At 32.1% G+C, this 16,159-nt stretch overlaps 1 protein-coding gene across 1 annotated transcript in view; it reads left to right on the top strand.

Moving 5' to 3' along the window:
* The window catches only part of FER (FER tyrosine kinase), a 273,706-nt gene that overhangs the window by 117,299 nt on the left and 140,248 nt on the right, over positions 1 to 16,159 (top strand). Inside the window, exons 12-13 of the mRNA XM_044680270.1 lie at positions 4,760 to 4,963; positions 13,149 to 13,271. Coding sequence (XP_044536205.1) covers positions 4,760 to 4,963; positions 13,149 to 13,271 — 327 coding nt within the window. The remainder of the gene's footprint in view (positions 1 to 4,759; positions 4,964 to 13,148; positions 13,272 to 16,159) is intronic.

Below are 16,159 nucleotides of genomic sequence, written 5' to 3'. Positions count from 1 at the left end.
ATTTCCATTTTATTCAATTGGAAAGAACCCTGAATATGGATTCAGAAGACTTGGGCTAGACTCTGGGCTCTGGCTTACTATCTATGTGACCTTAGACAAGTTTGTTTGGCCTCTCTAGATCTCAGGTTCCTCATCTGTAAAAATAAGGGTATTGGACTAGATGCCCTACGATCCCTTCCTACTCTAAATCTATGATCCTTTAACCTAATTGTTCTACTTTTGCCCTTTAGAGAGAGAATAAATTTTATTCTTTTTTTCATTTAGAAGCACTTGAAATATATGACCACAGCATTAAAATTTCCTCTAAATCTTTTCTTCTCTTGATTCAATAGCCACATTTCCTTAACCCATTAACCATTGTTTTTGGCCTTTTTAATATCCTGGTTATCCATTTTAAAATATTTTATAGTTTTTTATTGACCCTCTTAAAATATGACAGCAAGATTTTTGCTCTCATATTGCAGCTTTTTGTTTTGCAAATTTTGCAGCTGCTCTGATTAAAGAAGTATCCATCTAAGCAAACTCTGAAATTGCTACTATGTGTCCAATTGCTACCAGATGTCATAGTCAAGTTCCTTATTCAATATTTCACTCTCCTGTTTAGAATTGTCTGTACTATCATCTACATAGGCATAGGATTGTTATTTGTTGAGTAGGAAGAGATCATCTAGTTTTACCACCACCACCTCTCTCCTATTTTAAAGATGAGGAAATAATCAAAGTGACATACCTAATGTCACAGAGATAGTAAGTAGCAGTATCAGAATTTGAATGAGTCCTCTGAGAGAAAAACCTATGCACTTTCCATTATGCCATACTACTTCTTCCTATCCTTCCTAGAGTCTGGTCAGAATGGCAAAGGCAGCTACATGTCTGAGTCTACAACATTACTACTTATGTTGATTTCTTTTTTTTATGACATTTTTCATAGGAACTTAGATTTAGAGCTGGAAGGGACCTTAGAGGTCATGTAGACCAGCCCCCTCATTTTGCAGGTAAGGAAATTGAGGCCTAGAGAGGTTAAGTGTCTTGCCCAGGATGCCATAGGTAGTATGTAGAAAAAAAAACAGGCAAACCCATAGTATCTGACTCTAAGTCCAATGTTCTTTCCACTGCACCACATTGCATTCCTTTGCCAAAGAAGGAGAAAAAAGTTATACAGAATTACTTGTTTTAATAATTTTTATTGACCATATTCTTCTAAAACCTATTATAATGAATTATTGTCTGAGCTTTGAATCTTTTCATTATAGCTACTTTTAAAAAAATATTATTTTTGGAATAGGATTGGACTTAATTGAAACTTGGGGAAAGTAGCATATTTTAATCATTTTGAAAACCTTTAGAACTCTAAACTTTATATCACAGGTTTTTCAGATAATATCTGTAAAAACCTCAGTGTCCCATCCTTTTCTAGGCAATTGATTGTTCCTTAAGCACATATAGTATGTTTATCAAAATTATTTTAAAGTAGAAAAACCTTTTTGCCCAATTTTTTATTTTAAAATGTACTTGGTGAATATGTTAAAAAACTGATGGATTAAAAGGACAACCAAAAGAATAAAGCAAATACTAATTACAACAATAGAAAGGGAAAAGGGAGTAAATGAACAAACAAATTAACATCATGTAGATAGAAGGAATGATTGAGCTGTTATGACATTTTAGTCATTAAAATTACTTTAATTCAATGTGTTTGCAAAATAAGAGTTAGATTGTGTTTAATATTGTTTGTCATTATTTTTTAAAATTAAGTGCTTTAATTTAAAAATGTAAAAATCTTAAATATAATTTAGTTTAATTGAAAATTTTATTTAATTGAATTGAAAAATCTTAAATATCATGAACCATAAAATCAAGTTAGAGAAATATATTAAAATCTCAGTTGAATCCTTTCATGTTCAGATGTAAATCCAATTAAAATTAATTATAAATGTATAAAAAAGTATTCTAGAACTTTTTTATTCTTAAAATGCCCAAGGTTCCTCAATATCTAGCCATTTGCATGTTCAGGAAGTATTATTTAGAGTAGATAGCACCAAACTTTCATCTTCTGTGGAGTCCTTATTGAGGGCAGTTTTTAGGATTTTAAAAAATCATGTACCTTTCCTTTACAGTAAGAAATGGCCAAAACCATTAATTAAATGTACCTAAGATTAGGTTAATTTCTTTTTTTGAAAACCTCATTAAAGGCCAAATAGATAAATCTTATATTAGAAGAACTTTGTGGAAAACATGAACTCTATTTCCTATCCTTAAAAGATGTTTAGAGCTGGAAAACCAAGATTTCATAAACTACTTAGTACAGTTTCCAGATTGTTGTCCATAATATACTATATTGAATATTGCTGTAACTAATGAATATAAGTTTTGTTTCACTTTTCATTTCAGATGGAAAATGTTGATCCCTTGGGGAATCATCCTAATTGATTTTAGGTATCCGAAGTGGTGCCATGTATAAACTATATCAAATTGCTTGCCTTTTCAAGGATATGGGGAGATGAGGGAGGAAAGGAGGAAAATTTGGAACTCAAAATTAAAAAAAAACCCAAATGTTAAAATTTGCTTTTACATGTAATTGAGAAAACAATAAAATGATAATTAAAAAAAGAAATGCATAGAACATAAGCAGGCTTAACTAACTTCCTGTACTATGAAGAGAACACTTTTATTTAGCTTCACTGCAAAGTTTTAAAAGGATTTTTACTCTATTATATCTTTTTATTTTAGTAAGAATTTTGTGAAGAAATGATTACATGAGGGAATAGGTATTATCCCCATTTTAAAGGTGAGGAAACTGAGTCTCAGAGAGGCAAATTAACTTGCCTAACGTCAACTAGGAATTGAATCCAAGTTTTCTAATCAAATGTTCTTTCCACTGTACTGTGCTGTCTTCTAGGCACAGTTTGTCTTATCAGTTCTGTGATTTAAATTTCAAAGTTTCCATGATGCTCCTCAATTTTAATTTAAAGTAGCTTTAACTTTCACTCATTAGATATATTATAGAATTTAACTATAATTATAATAACTATTAATTACATATTATAATTGATAGAGATTTATTCTCTGTGGATTAGACATATAGTTATCCTAAGTACCTGAAAGTATTTTTCTAAACTGTCTCATCTACACTGGGAATATTTCTTAAAATTTAGGGAAAAAATGGCTCAGGACAGTGGGGATGGAAATGAAAGGTACTATCAGAACTATTTCATATCTATCAATAACTTCCAAATGTCAAGATTCCATCTATTCATACAAACCTGCAAATCTTCTCCAGTCTAGTCTTTGAGAGTTGTTTTGGCTTAAAAAACACACACACACACACACACACACACACACACACACACACACACACATATGTAAATAGGGATAGGCATAGATATTGATCCATGATTTCAATGACACAGGGAACTCTTAGATGAGGAAATTCCATCTATAAACTTAGGTAGGCACTTTCTCTACAAATTATAGTCTTATAGTTACTTGGAACAATGATTAAATGACTTACCTGGAATTACATAGTATTTGTTAGAAGTGTCATTTAAACCCTAGATTTCTTGGCTTCAAGCCTAGTTCTGTGTCTGTTATGCAACATGACTTCCATTATATATATGAAAATTTTAAATCCTTTCACTTTGTGTAAGAAAATGTAAGGCTCTATTTGCCAGCATGTAGAGATATGTCAAGAAAGTGGTGTCAAGCTTTGACTATCTCAATAGGATGTTAGTTTGTATCTCTATAAGCACATAGACATTTTACTTTTTTTATCTGGGGTTTTGTGCTCCAGGCTTTTCTTACCATTGATATTGATTTCTGAAGTTTTGTCTAATAGGAACCTTTGAGATTTTTCATTGCTAAAGCCTTTAGGGCTTAAGTAGGACTTTTTTTTTTTTTTTTTTTAATATGGAGTGGTTTTGCAAGAATGGAAACAAATTGTAAAGGTGACTATAGAAGAAATCTTGATAGAGATGAAAATAGTGGTGAAGCCATGACAAGACATAGGAATGACACCTCTAAAAGCAGTTATAGATAAAGCCTGGGATTTGTAGTTTCTAGGAAGACTTCAGCTTGGAATATGTAGATAATATACAATGCAACAAATTGAATTGAATATATAAAAATAATGAATAGAATTTTATTTTGAAGTAGAATTAAGATGAGTTTTATGATGAATAACTTTGATATACATTTTGTATTGATAAGATAGAAATCTAATTTTGTAATTATTTTGTAAAAACAGCTGAATAAAATCAGCTGTAATGGTATTATTCTTCCATGTATTTTTTTACTTACTGAGCAGAATATTGAAAAATATCAGATTTCTTTTAATTATCTTTCAAAAAACACAAATATGACCATTTTGAAAATGTCTATTAAAAAATGGAGGCAACATTGTACAGTAGAAAGAACACAGATTTTAGAGTCAGTATCTGAGTTTAGATCTCAGCTCTACTACTTTTTATAGGACTTTGTGACTTTGGACCAACCACTTAAAACTTTTTTGGTCTTAGTTTCCTTATCTATAAAAGTGAGGGATTTGAAATAAATGACTTCTGAGATTATTTACAACTTATTTTGTTTAGATAAAAAATAATATGTAAAACAATTATTCTCGTTCTGAAAATTATAATATGTTTATCATGGAAATTTTAGGCCATCAATGAAAATACAAATAAAGTGTTGCTACTTACTTTAATGAAAAAAGCTTACAACATTATTTCTTCTAACTTATTTTTCTCTTTAATGTTTATTCAAGTTATCTGATGGCATATCAGCAAGTGAGAAGCCACTGGTGGAGCAGGACTGGTACCATGGTGCAATTCCAAGAATAGAAGCACAGGAACTCTTAAAACAGCAAGGAGACTTCTTGGTTCGAGAGAGTCACGGGAAACCTGGTGAATATGTCCTGTCTGTCTTTTCAGATGGACAACGAAGACACTTTATTATACAGTTTGCTGATGTATGTTGGTGTTATAGTTTGTTTATTTTAATATCAAGAAATAATATAGTGAACGTTTCTGATGAATTCCTATTCAGGAAATAATATTAAAGTCATAAATGAATTTTAGCAAATATCAGACATGTAGAATAATCATTTTGATTCAATTTTAATTCCTTTTCAGAGCAATTAAAATGATTTTCTAAGATTTCACTAATATTTTATATCCATGCCATATCCACAGCATTTATTAATTGTGTTAGGAGTTTTATTATGCAATATATTTTCCTCAAACTCTCTACTATTCCTTATCCCGATGAAATAGTATCTTTTCAACTTCCCTTACTGGGAGTTGAAGATCCTTGATTATACCTCTACTTAGGGGACGATTTTGCTACTGATGGTTTCGAAGGCTCTATCACCTGTTATTTCCAAATTTATCTTGATTCTCTAACTTCTTGTGTCACAGTGTTGTCAGCTCTTATTCAGTTTATATTGTTATTATGTTGTCAGTCTTATTCAGGTATAGGTTGGGACCACCAGCCAGGAAATGGTAGCATCCATTTCAGCCCTTTGCTTTCGGTCCTCAGCTCTATGCTTTGGGATAAGGGGAAACACTACTTTTTTTGGGGGATAAGGGGAAATCAGCTACTCAATGACCTACTTCCTTTCCTTTCCTATTTTTACTTTTTCCTTCTCTGAATTTCCTTTCTTTTCTTTTTTTTTTAAACCTTAAAACCAATACTGGGTATTGGTTCTAATGCAGAAGAGTGGTAAGGGCTAGGCAATGGGGGTCAAGTGACTTGCCCAGGGTCACATAGCTGGGAAGTGTCTGAGGCCAGATTTGAACCTAGGATCTCCCATCTCTGAGCCTGACTCTCAATCCACTGAGCCACCCAGCTGCCCCTTGAGTTTCCTTTCTTTGAATTTTCTTCCTTTAATTTACTTATCAGGGCACGTAGGTGATGCAGTGTGTAGTGTCAGGCTTGCAGGTATTCAAATATGGCCATATTAGCTTTGTAATTCTGGGCAAGTCACTTAACCCTATTTGATTCAGTTTCTTCATTTGTAAAATGACTGGAGAAAAAAATGGCAAACCACTCTATTTGTCAGGAAAGCCCCAGATGGAATCATAAAGAGTCAGACATGACTGAACAACAACAATTTAGATGTCTTTATGTGGTATATTTTGGGAGTTTTGTTATTGAGTTATTTTCTGTATATTTTTATTCTGTCACCTTCTAAGAAAGCTGTCCAGTTTTCTTTCCATTTAATTATCATTATACCATATTTCAAAATTTTATTTGTGTATTTCTTACATCATTTATCTTTTTTTTTTTTACTTTGAAATCTGTTATACTACTGCTTGTTCTGCATACAGTAAGCACTTAAATATGTTTTTCCTGAATTATGTGAATTTGTTTGAGTTGAAAATGAGTAGCCTTGGCTTGGTGCTATAAACTTTGTCCTTGGAATAGAACAAAATTGCCTGATCTATCTGGTAATCAAACCATGACTTCTACCCTCTTTGATGCAAACCTCTGAACTAATTAGCCATAGATGGATCAGAGATATATTTACACTGAAAATTCATTTCAAGTCATTCTACATGACCATATTTGTTTAATGCTAGTTATTAATCTTTGTATTCTATTCATATCTGAACTTAGGCATCTATATTCTTTCCACAACCATAAATCTGTCATTTATTTGAGATGTATAAGGGTTTATCCGTATCCTTTCTCACTTAAACAAGGGCAAGAAGTTCTGTATTTCGTTTGGAAGCAGTGCTATCCTTCTTCATGGTCGTAGCAATAGCAATGACAGTATGTTTTTTAAAGTTCTTTTGGTTTTTAATATTTTATAAAATGTAATGAGATTACGAATGGATTGAATTACAACATATTAAGCAAACTATATGCTTCTTTTTAAATTTATTCTCATTTACTAAATTTTTAAAAAACTGCCCTAAAACTTATATCTGAGATGGAATATAAAATAATAGTGACAAATTTTTCTATGATTTTTTAGAGACAGAGAGGTGACTTAATGGATAGAACACTAGATATTAAGTCAGAAAAACCTGATTTTAAATTGTCTCAGGCTTTTATTAGGTATGTGACCTTAGTCAAGTTGTCTAACTTCTTTCAGCCTGTTTTCTAATGCCTAAAATGAGAGTAATACATAATCACATTTCAGACCTTAAAGTGCTATTTAATGTTTTTTGTCTGCTAAGGATTCCTTGTGAAAGTTCAAGCATAGATGTGATCATCTGAACTATTATGCTGGGAAATATAAACCTGCAAATAAGTGTTGCACTAATAGGGTTTGAAAGGAATTTTAGAGTTCTCTTTCAACCTTCTTATTTAAGTTGAGGAGATAGACTTGCTTCAGGTTACATTAATATTAAATAGCCATGCCTAATATCAAACTCAAGTCCTCAGAATACAAATAAATCTTTCTTTTCACTATAGGAAATTGCCTTCTAATAACCCAGGTTTGTTATTAAGAGGCCTTATAATATTCATTTAGCTTAATGAAAATGAAGCTTCTTGGAAGTCTATGTTTGAAAATTTTGATTTTAACTCATGCCCTTTGTCATTGCAATTTTGTTAAGATTTCTACTGAAGATGTAGCCTTGCATTTTGATGAAATTCTCTGGTTTTCATCTAGCTAATTATCAATATTATTAGCTTGTATAGTTTCTCTTGTCAAGCAGCTAAATTCCATTAAGCAAATGTTTTTCTTTGCAAGTTAGGCTATTTAAATAGCTAAATTCTATTAAACAGTTTTCAAATGAACTCTTTATGTGAAGTTTTATAGTACACCCTGGTAATACATAGGTAAAAAGCAACAGCAGTATACTATTTGACTTCTAGGAGTTAAGATTGATATTTATTAAGCACTTTTCTCAAAGTAAATGTACAAAATTGCTAGTTTGAAGATGATGATCCTCATTATACAGATGAAGAAACGGAGGCTCTAATGGTTAAGTCACTTAAATGTCAAAGCATGGATTTGAACTCAGAAGGTCACAGCTTTTACTGATATAATGCCTCAACACAAATGCTGATTGACATGACTGAGTGGCTCAAAATGAGAAGAGAAAATGTCTGGTAAAGGGGATGAGAGAAAGATTTGAGAAGCATTAGCACTTGAAACTGGCTCTTGAAGACTTTAATTAGTCAGAGATATTTAAAGATTTCCTCTTGCATGTAGATTATGTATGTTTGAACATGAGTTATGGCTTATGAATTATACAGAAAGGTAGGAGAAGGCATTATGTGAATAATTCACTTTGGCCAGAATGCATAACATGTCAAGGAGAATAATTTGGAACACAGTTGGAAATGTGAATTATAATCAGATTATAGATGGTCTTGAATACTTGACTAAACTTTCTCTTCTTTTTGGTAGGTAGGTGATAGATGTTGAAGATTTCTTTAACATAAAAATGATATGCATCAGATAGATTACTGTGGGAAAAGGGTTATTTGGAGAGTTAATTCAAATATACCTCTTCTCACTTTCACAGAGAGCCATGCCATATAAAAAATAGTACTTTTTACAGGAAAAAAAGTCAATACATCTATTGATAAGATCATGTGGTTTGGGAAGTTTTGTTTTTTAATATGATTGTGTTGTTTTCCTAATGTTGAACCATCTTTACATTATTGGTATAAATCCCATTTGCTCAAGAAGAATGACTTCTCAAATAAAATTCTTGAAGTCTGTTAGGATTTTGTTTTTAAAAATATGAGTCAATATTTATTAGTGGAATTGCCCTATAATTTTCTTTCTATATTTTATCTTTTGCTAGTTTAGATATTAAGCATATTTTTGTCTTATAAAAAAGTTTTAGTAGGGTGCTTTCTTCTTAATTTCCTGAGAATAGTTTGTGAAGAATGGGTACTACCTCTTCTTTAAGAGCTTGTGAATTCATTAGAATGAGGATTTTTTTTCCTTTAGTACTTCCTTTATAGCTAGCTCTTTTTCCTTTTTCAATATTGGTTATTTAAGATTTCTCTCTTTAGTCTTTGGGTATTTTATATTTTTGAAGATATTCATGTATTTTTTGTATTCATAGTTTCGTTAGCACATTACTGTTTATATTGTGTTCTTTTTTTTTTTTCTGGATTTGTTCAGCTTTTCAACTTTATTAGGCTTTTAGAAGAACTAACTTTTTGTTTTATTTATCATTTATATGAATTTTTTGTTTTCATTTCTCCTCAAAATTTTAATATCACCCTTTCTACTTATTTTAGGTTTATTTTTGACTTTCTAATTTTTAATAAATATGCAGTTTATTAATACTCTATTTTTCAAGTTTGTTAATGTATATTTGTAAGAATATACATTTTTTTTCCCTGAGGACTGCTTTAGTTATCTCATATTGTTTCATCACGCTTAGTTGAGTGTTATTACAGCCTTTGCCACTAATCTTGCCCTCCCCTGATATCTTGTTCTGTCTTCGCTTTTTCTCAGTTCTCTGGGCCTCTTTCACCAGGTCTACTATGGTAGCACTCTGGGATTGTTCACTACAACACTGACAATTCAGAGCTTTGTTTGTTTTTTTTTGTTTGTTTGGTGCCACAGTGTTATACCCCCAGGATAGGCAGGTCAGTGCTTTGTCTCTTTGGTGCAATGAATTTGTAATCCCTTACAGGATTTTGTTTCTAAAAGGTTGTGGCCTTGTTGGGGCTCTGTCACAGCCAGAATAAACCTGTGTATTCTGAAGCCATAGTCTCTAGGGAACTGGAAAAAGGATTCAGGGAAAATGAGGTGAAGGAGTGGATATTGCAAATCCATGGATCTGCTAACAAGGTGTGGAGTGAACTCAGTATCAGTAGGATCTTTGAGTGTCATTCTAGGGTTGGTTTTTTAACCTTCTTTTGAATTCTAGGTGTCACCTAAGCCATGGAAACAACTGATTTTACATTATCTTTGATGTAGCATTTCTATTTCAGAGATGTTTGAGAGGTCATAGACATCAGAGAAAATGTTTATTCCTCCTATTTTGTTACACAGGTAACCTGGAAGAACCAGGCACAAATTCTTTAAAATTTAACATCTCTTCCCACTCAAATGTTCATTTGATTCAACAAGAAACGGAGATATTCAATAAATTTTAAAGTATTTTCCAGAGTTTTATTCATAAGTTACATCAGAATCTTTGAATCCTAGTATATTTCTCTTATAGTATACTATTAGATTGGTCATTTGGATCACTGAATTGGATCACATATAATTACAGAATTAGAAGTGATCCCCAAGACCATCTATTCCAACCCATACCTTAGCAAGAACTCATTTATAACCATATCTAATTGCTGGCAATCTAGTCTTTGCTTGAAAATCTTAGTCTCTTTTTGAGGATGTTCATTCTTCTTTTAGGTAATAACCTAGTTATAATAGGAATAAATGGAGTTTTCCTTAATATTAGTTGTATAAGATGAAACAACATTATATGTAATGGGTATGAGCTAAAGGACTTTACAATAAGATCAGAGAAAACCAAGGATATGTATTGCTACAATTTCTATTTGATGTAGTTCTAGAAATGCTACCTGTTGCAATTAGATTAGAAAAAGAAATTGCGGGAATGAGCATAAATGAAGGAAAAACAAAATTATAGGCTTTTTCCCCTCTTGCTGATGGACTGATGCTATACTTAGAAAACCATAGAGAGTCATATTCATTAATTTAGAGGATGTAAAATAAGCCCACATAAATCATTGAAAATCGAGTAGCAAAAGATGGAAAAATTTTCATTTAAAATAACTAAAGAATGTAAGTCTGTTTATCATGCCACACATGCAAAGTGTAAAGGGATCTATGCATCTATGAATTCAGATCTTGGTACTCTTAAAACAGATTTAAACACCAACAAGAAAAATTATAATGATAAAAATAGGCAAAGATATATGTCCAGTAAATGTACAAATTATGACAACTGAATTAGTGGAATATTACTGCATGATAAATGATAATACACTGAATTTAGAGAAACATGGGAATTGTAGTTTTAAGTAGAATAGTATGGAAAAGATGAGTAGTGAGATGCCTATGTGCATGTTTGACCTGGAGTCAGAAAGAAACTGGTTTAAATAGACTCAGATATTTATGATCTGTGTGGCCCTGAGCAAGTAATTTAAGCTCTGTCATTCTCAACTTTAAAATGAAGATAATAACATCTATCTTCTAGAATTATTGTGAGGATAAAATGAGATCATATTTGTATATAATTTTTCAAACTTTAAAGTATTATATAAATGCCAGCTATTATCTGTGTGTAGCAGAATTCTTGACAAACAAGGGATAGGGACAAATAGAAAAAGTAAGCTGAACAATTGTGGTTATATTAACTTAAAAGTTTTTGCATATGCAAAATCAATGAAGCTAAAAATCAGAGAGAAATGATTAACTGGCTTAAAGGTCTCAGCTCCATGTTTACCTTTGGTGAGGTGTGGCTTTTGAAAATTTTTTTCATTGAAGATTTTTGACCCAGCTATTAGTCTATTTTTTCTTTTAAAAATAATCTCTAAACATGAGGTAATTTATAATTTAATCTTTCTTTGGTAATTATACTTACCTTTCTTGTGTTTCAGTTGTTTGTGATGTTGTTGATGGATAGGTCATTTTGGTTTGTAAGTAGAGGTCCATTACTATATAAATTATATTATTTCACGTCCTTCTATCTTTTCTAATGGTCAAGGAAAACTAATGTATTTTAATTTTCTTTTCCTTTTATTGGAAAGTTTTTCTTTGATTTTTACAGAATTTGGTATAATTTGAATTGTTAAATTTAATTGCTTCAAGTGAATTTGAAGTTTGGACTTTTTTTTTTCTTGAAGGAGATCTTTGGATTCTTTTGGTTAGTACTTTTTTTTTTCTCTCAAATTTCTAGCCTTATGTTTTTTATTTGTCATGTTCTTTTTGGAAATTTATTAAGTTGTCTTTGTAAGTCCTGTTTTCAATGATAATGACTTTGACTCATAAAGATTGTGTTCTTTTAACATCATTGTTTTCTTTTCTTTTCCACCATTTCATTATTTTTATGTTCTATGTTATTTTATATTTTGCTTCATTCGAGAAACTCCACTGTGAATTCACTTTTTTAATCTACTAATTAAGATTTTTTTCTGCATTAAAAGCTCTAAATCCTTACATATTAATTACTAATTTCTGTTGTGAATTTCATTTATCTTTTTAATCACTCTAGAATTTCTTGTTGTTTTGGGCTCTCTAGGGAGTCTATGGAATTCCATAATCCATTATGCATTGGTTCACTTACCTTTGTCTAATAATCTTTGTTAAGAGAGATTTATGGGGGCAGCTGGATAGCTCAGTGGATTGAGAGCCAGGCCTAGAGACAGGAGGTCCTTGGTTCACATCTGGCCTGAGACACTTCCCAGCTATGTGACCCTGGGCAAGTCACTTGACCCCCATTGCCTACCCTTGCCAGTCTTCTGCCTTGGAGCCAATACGCAGTATTGACTCCAAGACAGAAGGTAAGAGTTTAGAGAGAGAGAGAGAGAGAGAGAGAGAGAGAGAGAGAGAGAGAGAGATTCATTTATAGTTTCTTTGAGGATTTCTTTTTACTTTAAAATTTTTTTGACATATCTGCTTGTACTCTGGATTTTTATTCAGTTTTCTTCCTCTTGAGATATGTCGTTTCAGTGTTTTAAAAATAATAGTCTCCTGTCATTCAATTTTTGACTTCTTTCTTTAATGCTAGCTCCGCTTATAGAGGCTGGATTTTTTAAATTTTCCCCCTGATTTGGGACATTTGCTTGTTGATTGATTGCTTAAGTAGCAATTTAGAATCAAGAACAGCTAACAGGTGGACATAATGATAGTTGCATCCTCTGCTCAAGCATTGATTTGTCAGATGTCTGATGCATTCAGTGAAAGACAAATAACTAATGTATTAAACATTTCTAGCTTATAAAATTAATTTACAGCACCATTGTTACATTATTATATCTAAAGTGCCTGGTATTCATAGACTTGCAATATTAGCTTTGTTACCCACTAGCTATGATACCTTAAACAACTTACTTAGCCATTGTAGATTTCATTTTCTTTATATACTGAAAGTTGTAACAGGCAATCTCTCAGGTTCCTAATCAATCTGAAATTCTATGATTCTCTTATTTCCTTTCCATTTAGTTTTCTGAAATATAATTTCTTTTCTTCCTCCCAGAATTTATATCGATTTGAAGGAACTGGGTTTCCAGCTATTCCTCAACTTATAGAACATCATTATACAACAAAACAAGTCATTACTAAGAAATCAGGTGTAGTCCTGCTGAATCCTGTTTTTAAGGTATGTTCTATTTTTTAAAAATAAGAATGCTTGATGTTTCTCTTTTATATTGTAACTATATACATCTCAGATATAAATGTCAAATTCAGGACAAAATTTAAATTTTGGTAATCAATACTGTTATTACTTTAGTTAGAACATCTGTTTTGAAGAGTCATTAAAGTGATATATTCAGACCTATGATTTTTGACTCATCATTTCAATCTTATATTGAATTTGAGATGACTATGAGATATCTGGTTGCTAATATTTAATAAGCAGTTGGTATTACTAGAGTTCTGGTGGGAAACTAGGGCTTGATGGAACTAGGATTCATCTCATTTGGAGTTAATAATTGCAGCTTCAAGAAGTCACCAGAAATGTGGAGAAAAAGAAGACCTAGAATAGAGCCCACATAAGAGACAGAATAAAAGTGATGATCCAGGAAAGACTGAGATGGAGTGGTTGGAAAAAAAATAAACCAGCATACATTTTGTATGAAGAGGGTTGAGCCAACAATATCAAGTAATATGGAGAAGTCAGGAAAGATAGCATCTTGATTTGACAATATTGATAACTCTGAGAGGATCTTTTGAAGAGCTTCGAATATTTTTTAAGGAATTATAATTCCAGTAGCTCTGTCCACTGTAAGACCCAGTGATTCCAAAAGAAATTGTTGCTTAGTCTTTAAATACATCACCAAATAGTCGTGAGACAATCTAATTTTTCAGTTTTCTGTCTTTTATTTATATTTTTGTGACTCAATATCCATATTTGGAATTTTGGAGATCTTTCCTATTCACTTAAGCTTAATGTTCTTAAGCTGAAGGACTGAACAGAATACTCTTAAGTCTTTTACAACTCTGTTATGTATGTTCTTATCTTAATATCTTTTGACCTGGATCATTGTCAAGAATATATATCAGTGAAGGCTTCAATTGGTAGGATAGTACGTAACATTTGTGTGATACTTTTAAGATTTGCAACAGTAAAATACATGGAACTATTGACATTTTCTGGGAGCTTTGTTTATCTCTCTATACTTACAATTTGTCTAGATAACATATTACTTCTAAATTATGAATATGGTAGTAGAATTGATTTCTTACTCTTAAAATTTTGCAAGTGAAAAAAATCAAGAGATAATGAGAAGCACTAAGCATTTTCATTGTACCTTTTGAATGCATTTGTGAAAGGACATGTATTAAGAGTTGTAGGAATTGATAAATTGTAGTCTTCATTGGAAAGAACATTTAAATCAATGAGATTCCTTGTCCATATCAGTTTTGAAGTAAAAGTAAAAAATTGGAAAAGTACAGAAATGTTATTTGGATATCCCTAATGACTATGGACATATCTTCACTGACATATTATTAATAGAATCCTTTTATAATATCTGAATGTCAAATAATATGCACATTCAAACAAGAAGAGCATCTGTACATTTTAAAATAGGTAGGAAGAAAGCAGTGCAAAGGAAAGAACATTGATCTCTTCCTTCAATTTTTGAACAGACACAATTAGGTTTTTAAAATATGTAAGCCAGATTGTCTACACACTATGATCCCTTCATCAGTTATGAATGCTTTCTTTAATTGAGGGAAGAAACGACTTTATTGGTTGACAAGATGATGATTAGATTTAAACTAACCATGACTTTGAAAGCTCTAATTAGCTTGAGGAATTTTAAAAAGTAGTTTAGTAGGGATTAAACCAGTGGTGTAGGATTTCAGGCCTAGGAGTAACTCTTCTTCATGTAACAGAAGACATTAAGTAGAGAATGTGGGAATGATTCCAGCAGCCCACCATATCAGTGACCTAGACCAATTGGAGACAACTAGATACAGAAAGAAACCTGCTGAGGCAAATTGGGACAAATTCAAAGAACAGGCAGGCACTGGTAGATTAGGGATTGCACTTTAGGTTCTCTTACCTCTGTGGCTGACTAGAAAGTGCATCTAGAAAGTCACAAATCAGGAAGAAGAGTAGCTGCATTAAGTATGCTACATCTCTTCAACTGGATGTTCTCACTACCTAAGAGAATAATTTCATACTTAGATATTTGTTGGTCTGAATAAGCTTGAGTACGAAACTTCCTCATTAGTGCTTCTATCTGATGTGAACAATAGACCATTAAAGGACATCCCAAAACTAGATCAGCTGACTTCTGGACTAACACAGCTGCTGCTGCTACCCCCCTTAGACAGGGTACTGTCCCCGCAGCTATTGGATCTAATTGACAGCTATAATACCCAGTTGGACGATAACTCCTAGAGTCTGTGTCAACACACCAGAAGTTATACCTTTTGTTTCGTTGACAAACAGCTGAAAAGGCTTCTCATAGTCTCGGATTCCCAACACAGGTGCAGATAGAATGGCTTCTTTCAGCTTATCCAAGGCTAAGCGATGTTCAGGATTTAGTTTCAGAGGTTCTGGTTCTGTATTCCTGGTCAGATCTGTTAAACACTTAGTGATCTCACTATATCCAGGACTCCATTGTCTACAGAAACCAGTAGTTCCAAGAATAGCTCTAAGTTATTTTTTAGTTTTAGGTGCACTCAATTTCTGTATGTCAGCTATTCTCTTTTGTGAAATACTTCTGGAACCCTCTGACAACACAAAACCAAGATATTGCACCTGGGGCAAAACCCATTGTAATTTTGCCTTGGAGATTTTATGTCCTCATTTATATAATTCAATCAAAAGAATCTTGCACACACCTTTGCATTTGGGGATGCCAAAAGAATATCATCCACAAAATGCACCAATTTACTCTCTTTAAATATAATCGGTTTTAGATCTCGATTTAGAATTTGAGAGAACTAGCTAGGTGCATAAGTATACCCCTGTGGGAGACAAGTCCACATCCACTAGATCTTCTCCCTAGTGAAAGCAAAGCTCTTTTGAGA

Source organism: Gracilinanus agilis, chromosome 1 (assembly GCF_016433145.1).
Source record: "Gracilinanus agilis isolate LMUSP501 chromosome 1, AgileGrace, whole genome shotgun sequence".
In the NCBI taxonomy this organism is placed as follows: domain Eukaryota; kingdom Metazoa; phylum Chordata; class Mammalia; order Didelphimorphia; family Didelphidae; genus Gracilinanus; species Gracilinanus agilis.
The sequence above is the reverse complement of the archived record's forward strand: the minus strand, read 5'-3'. Positions and strand labels throughout refer to the sequence as shown.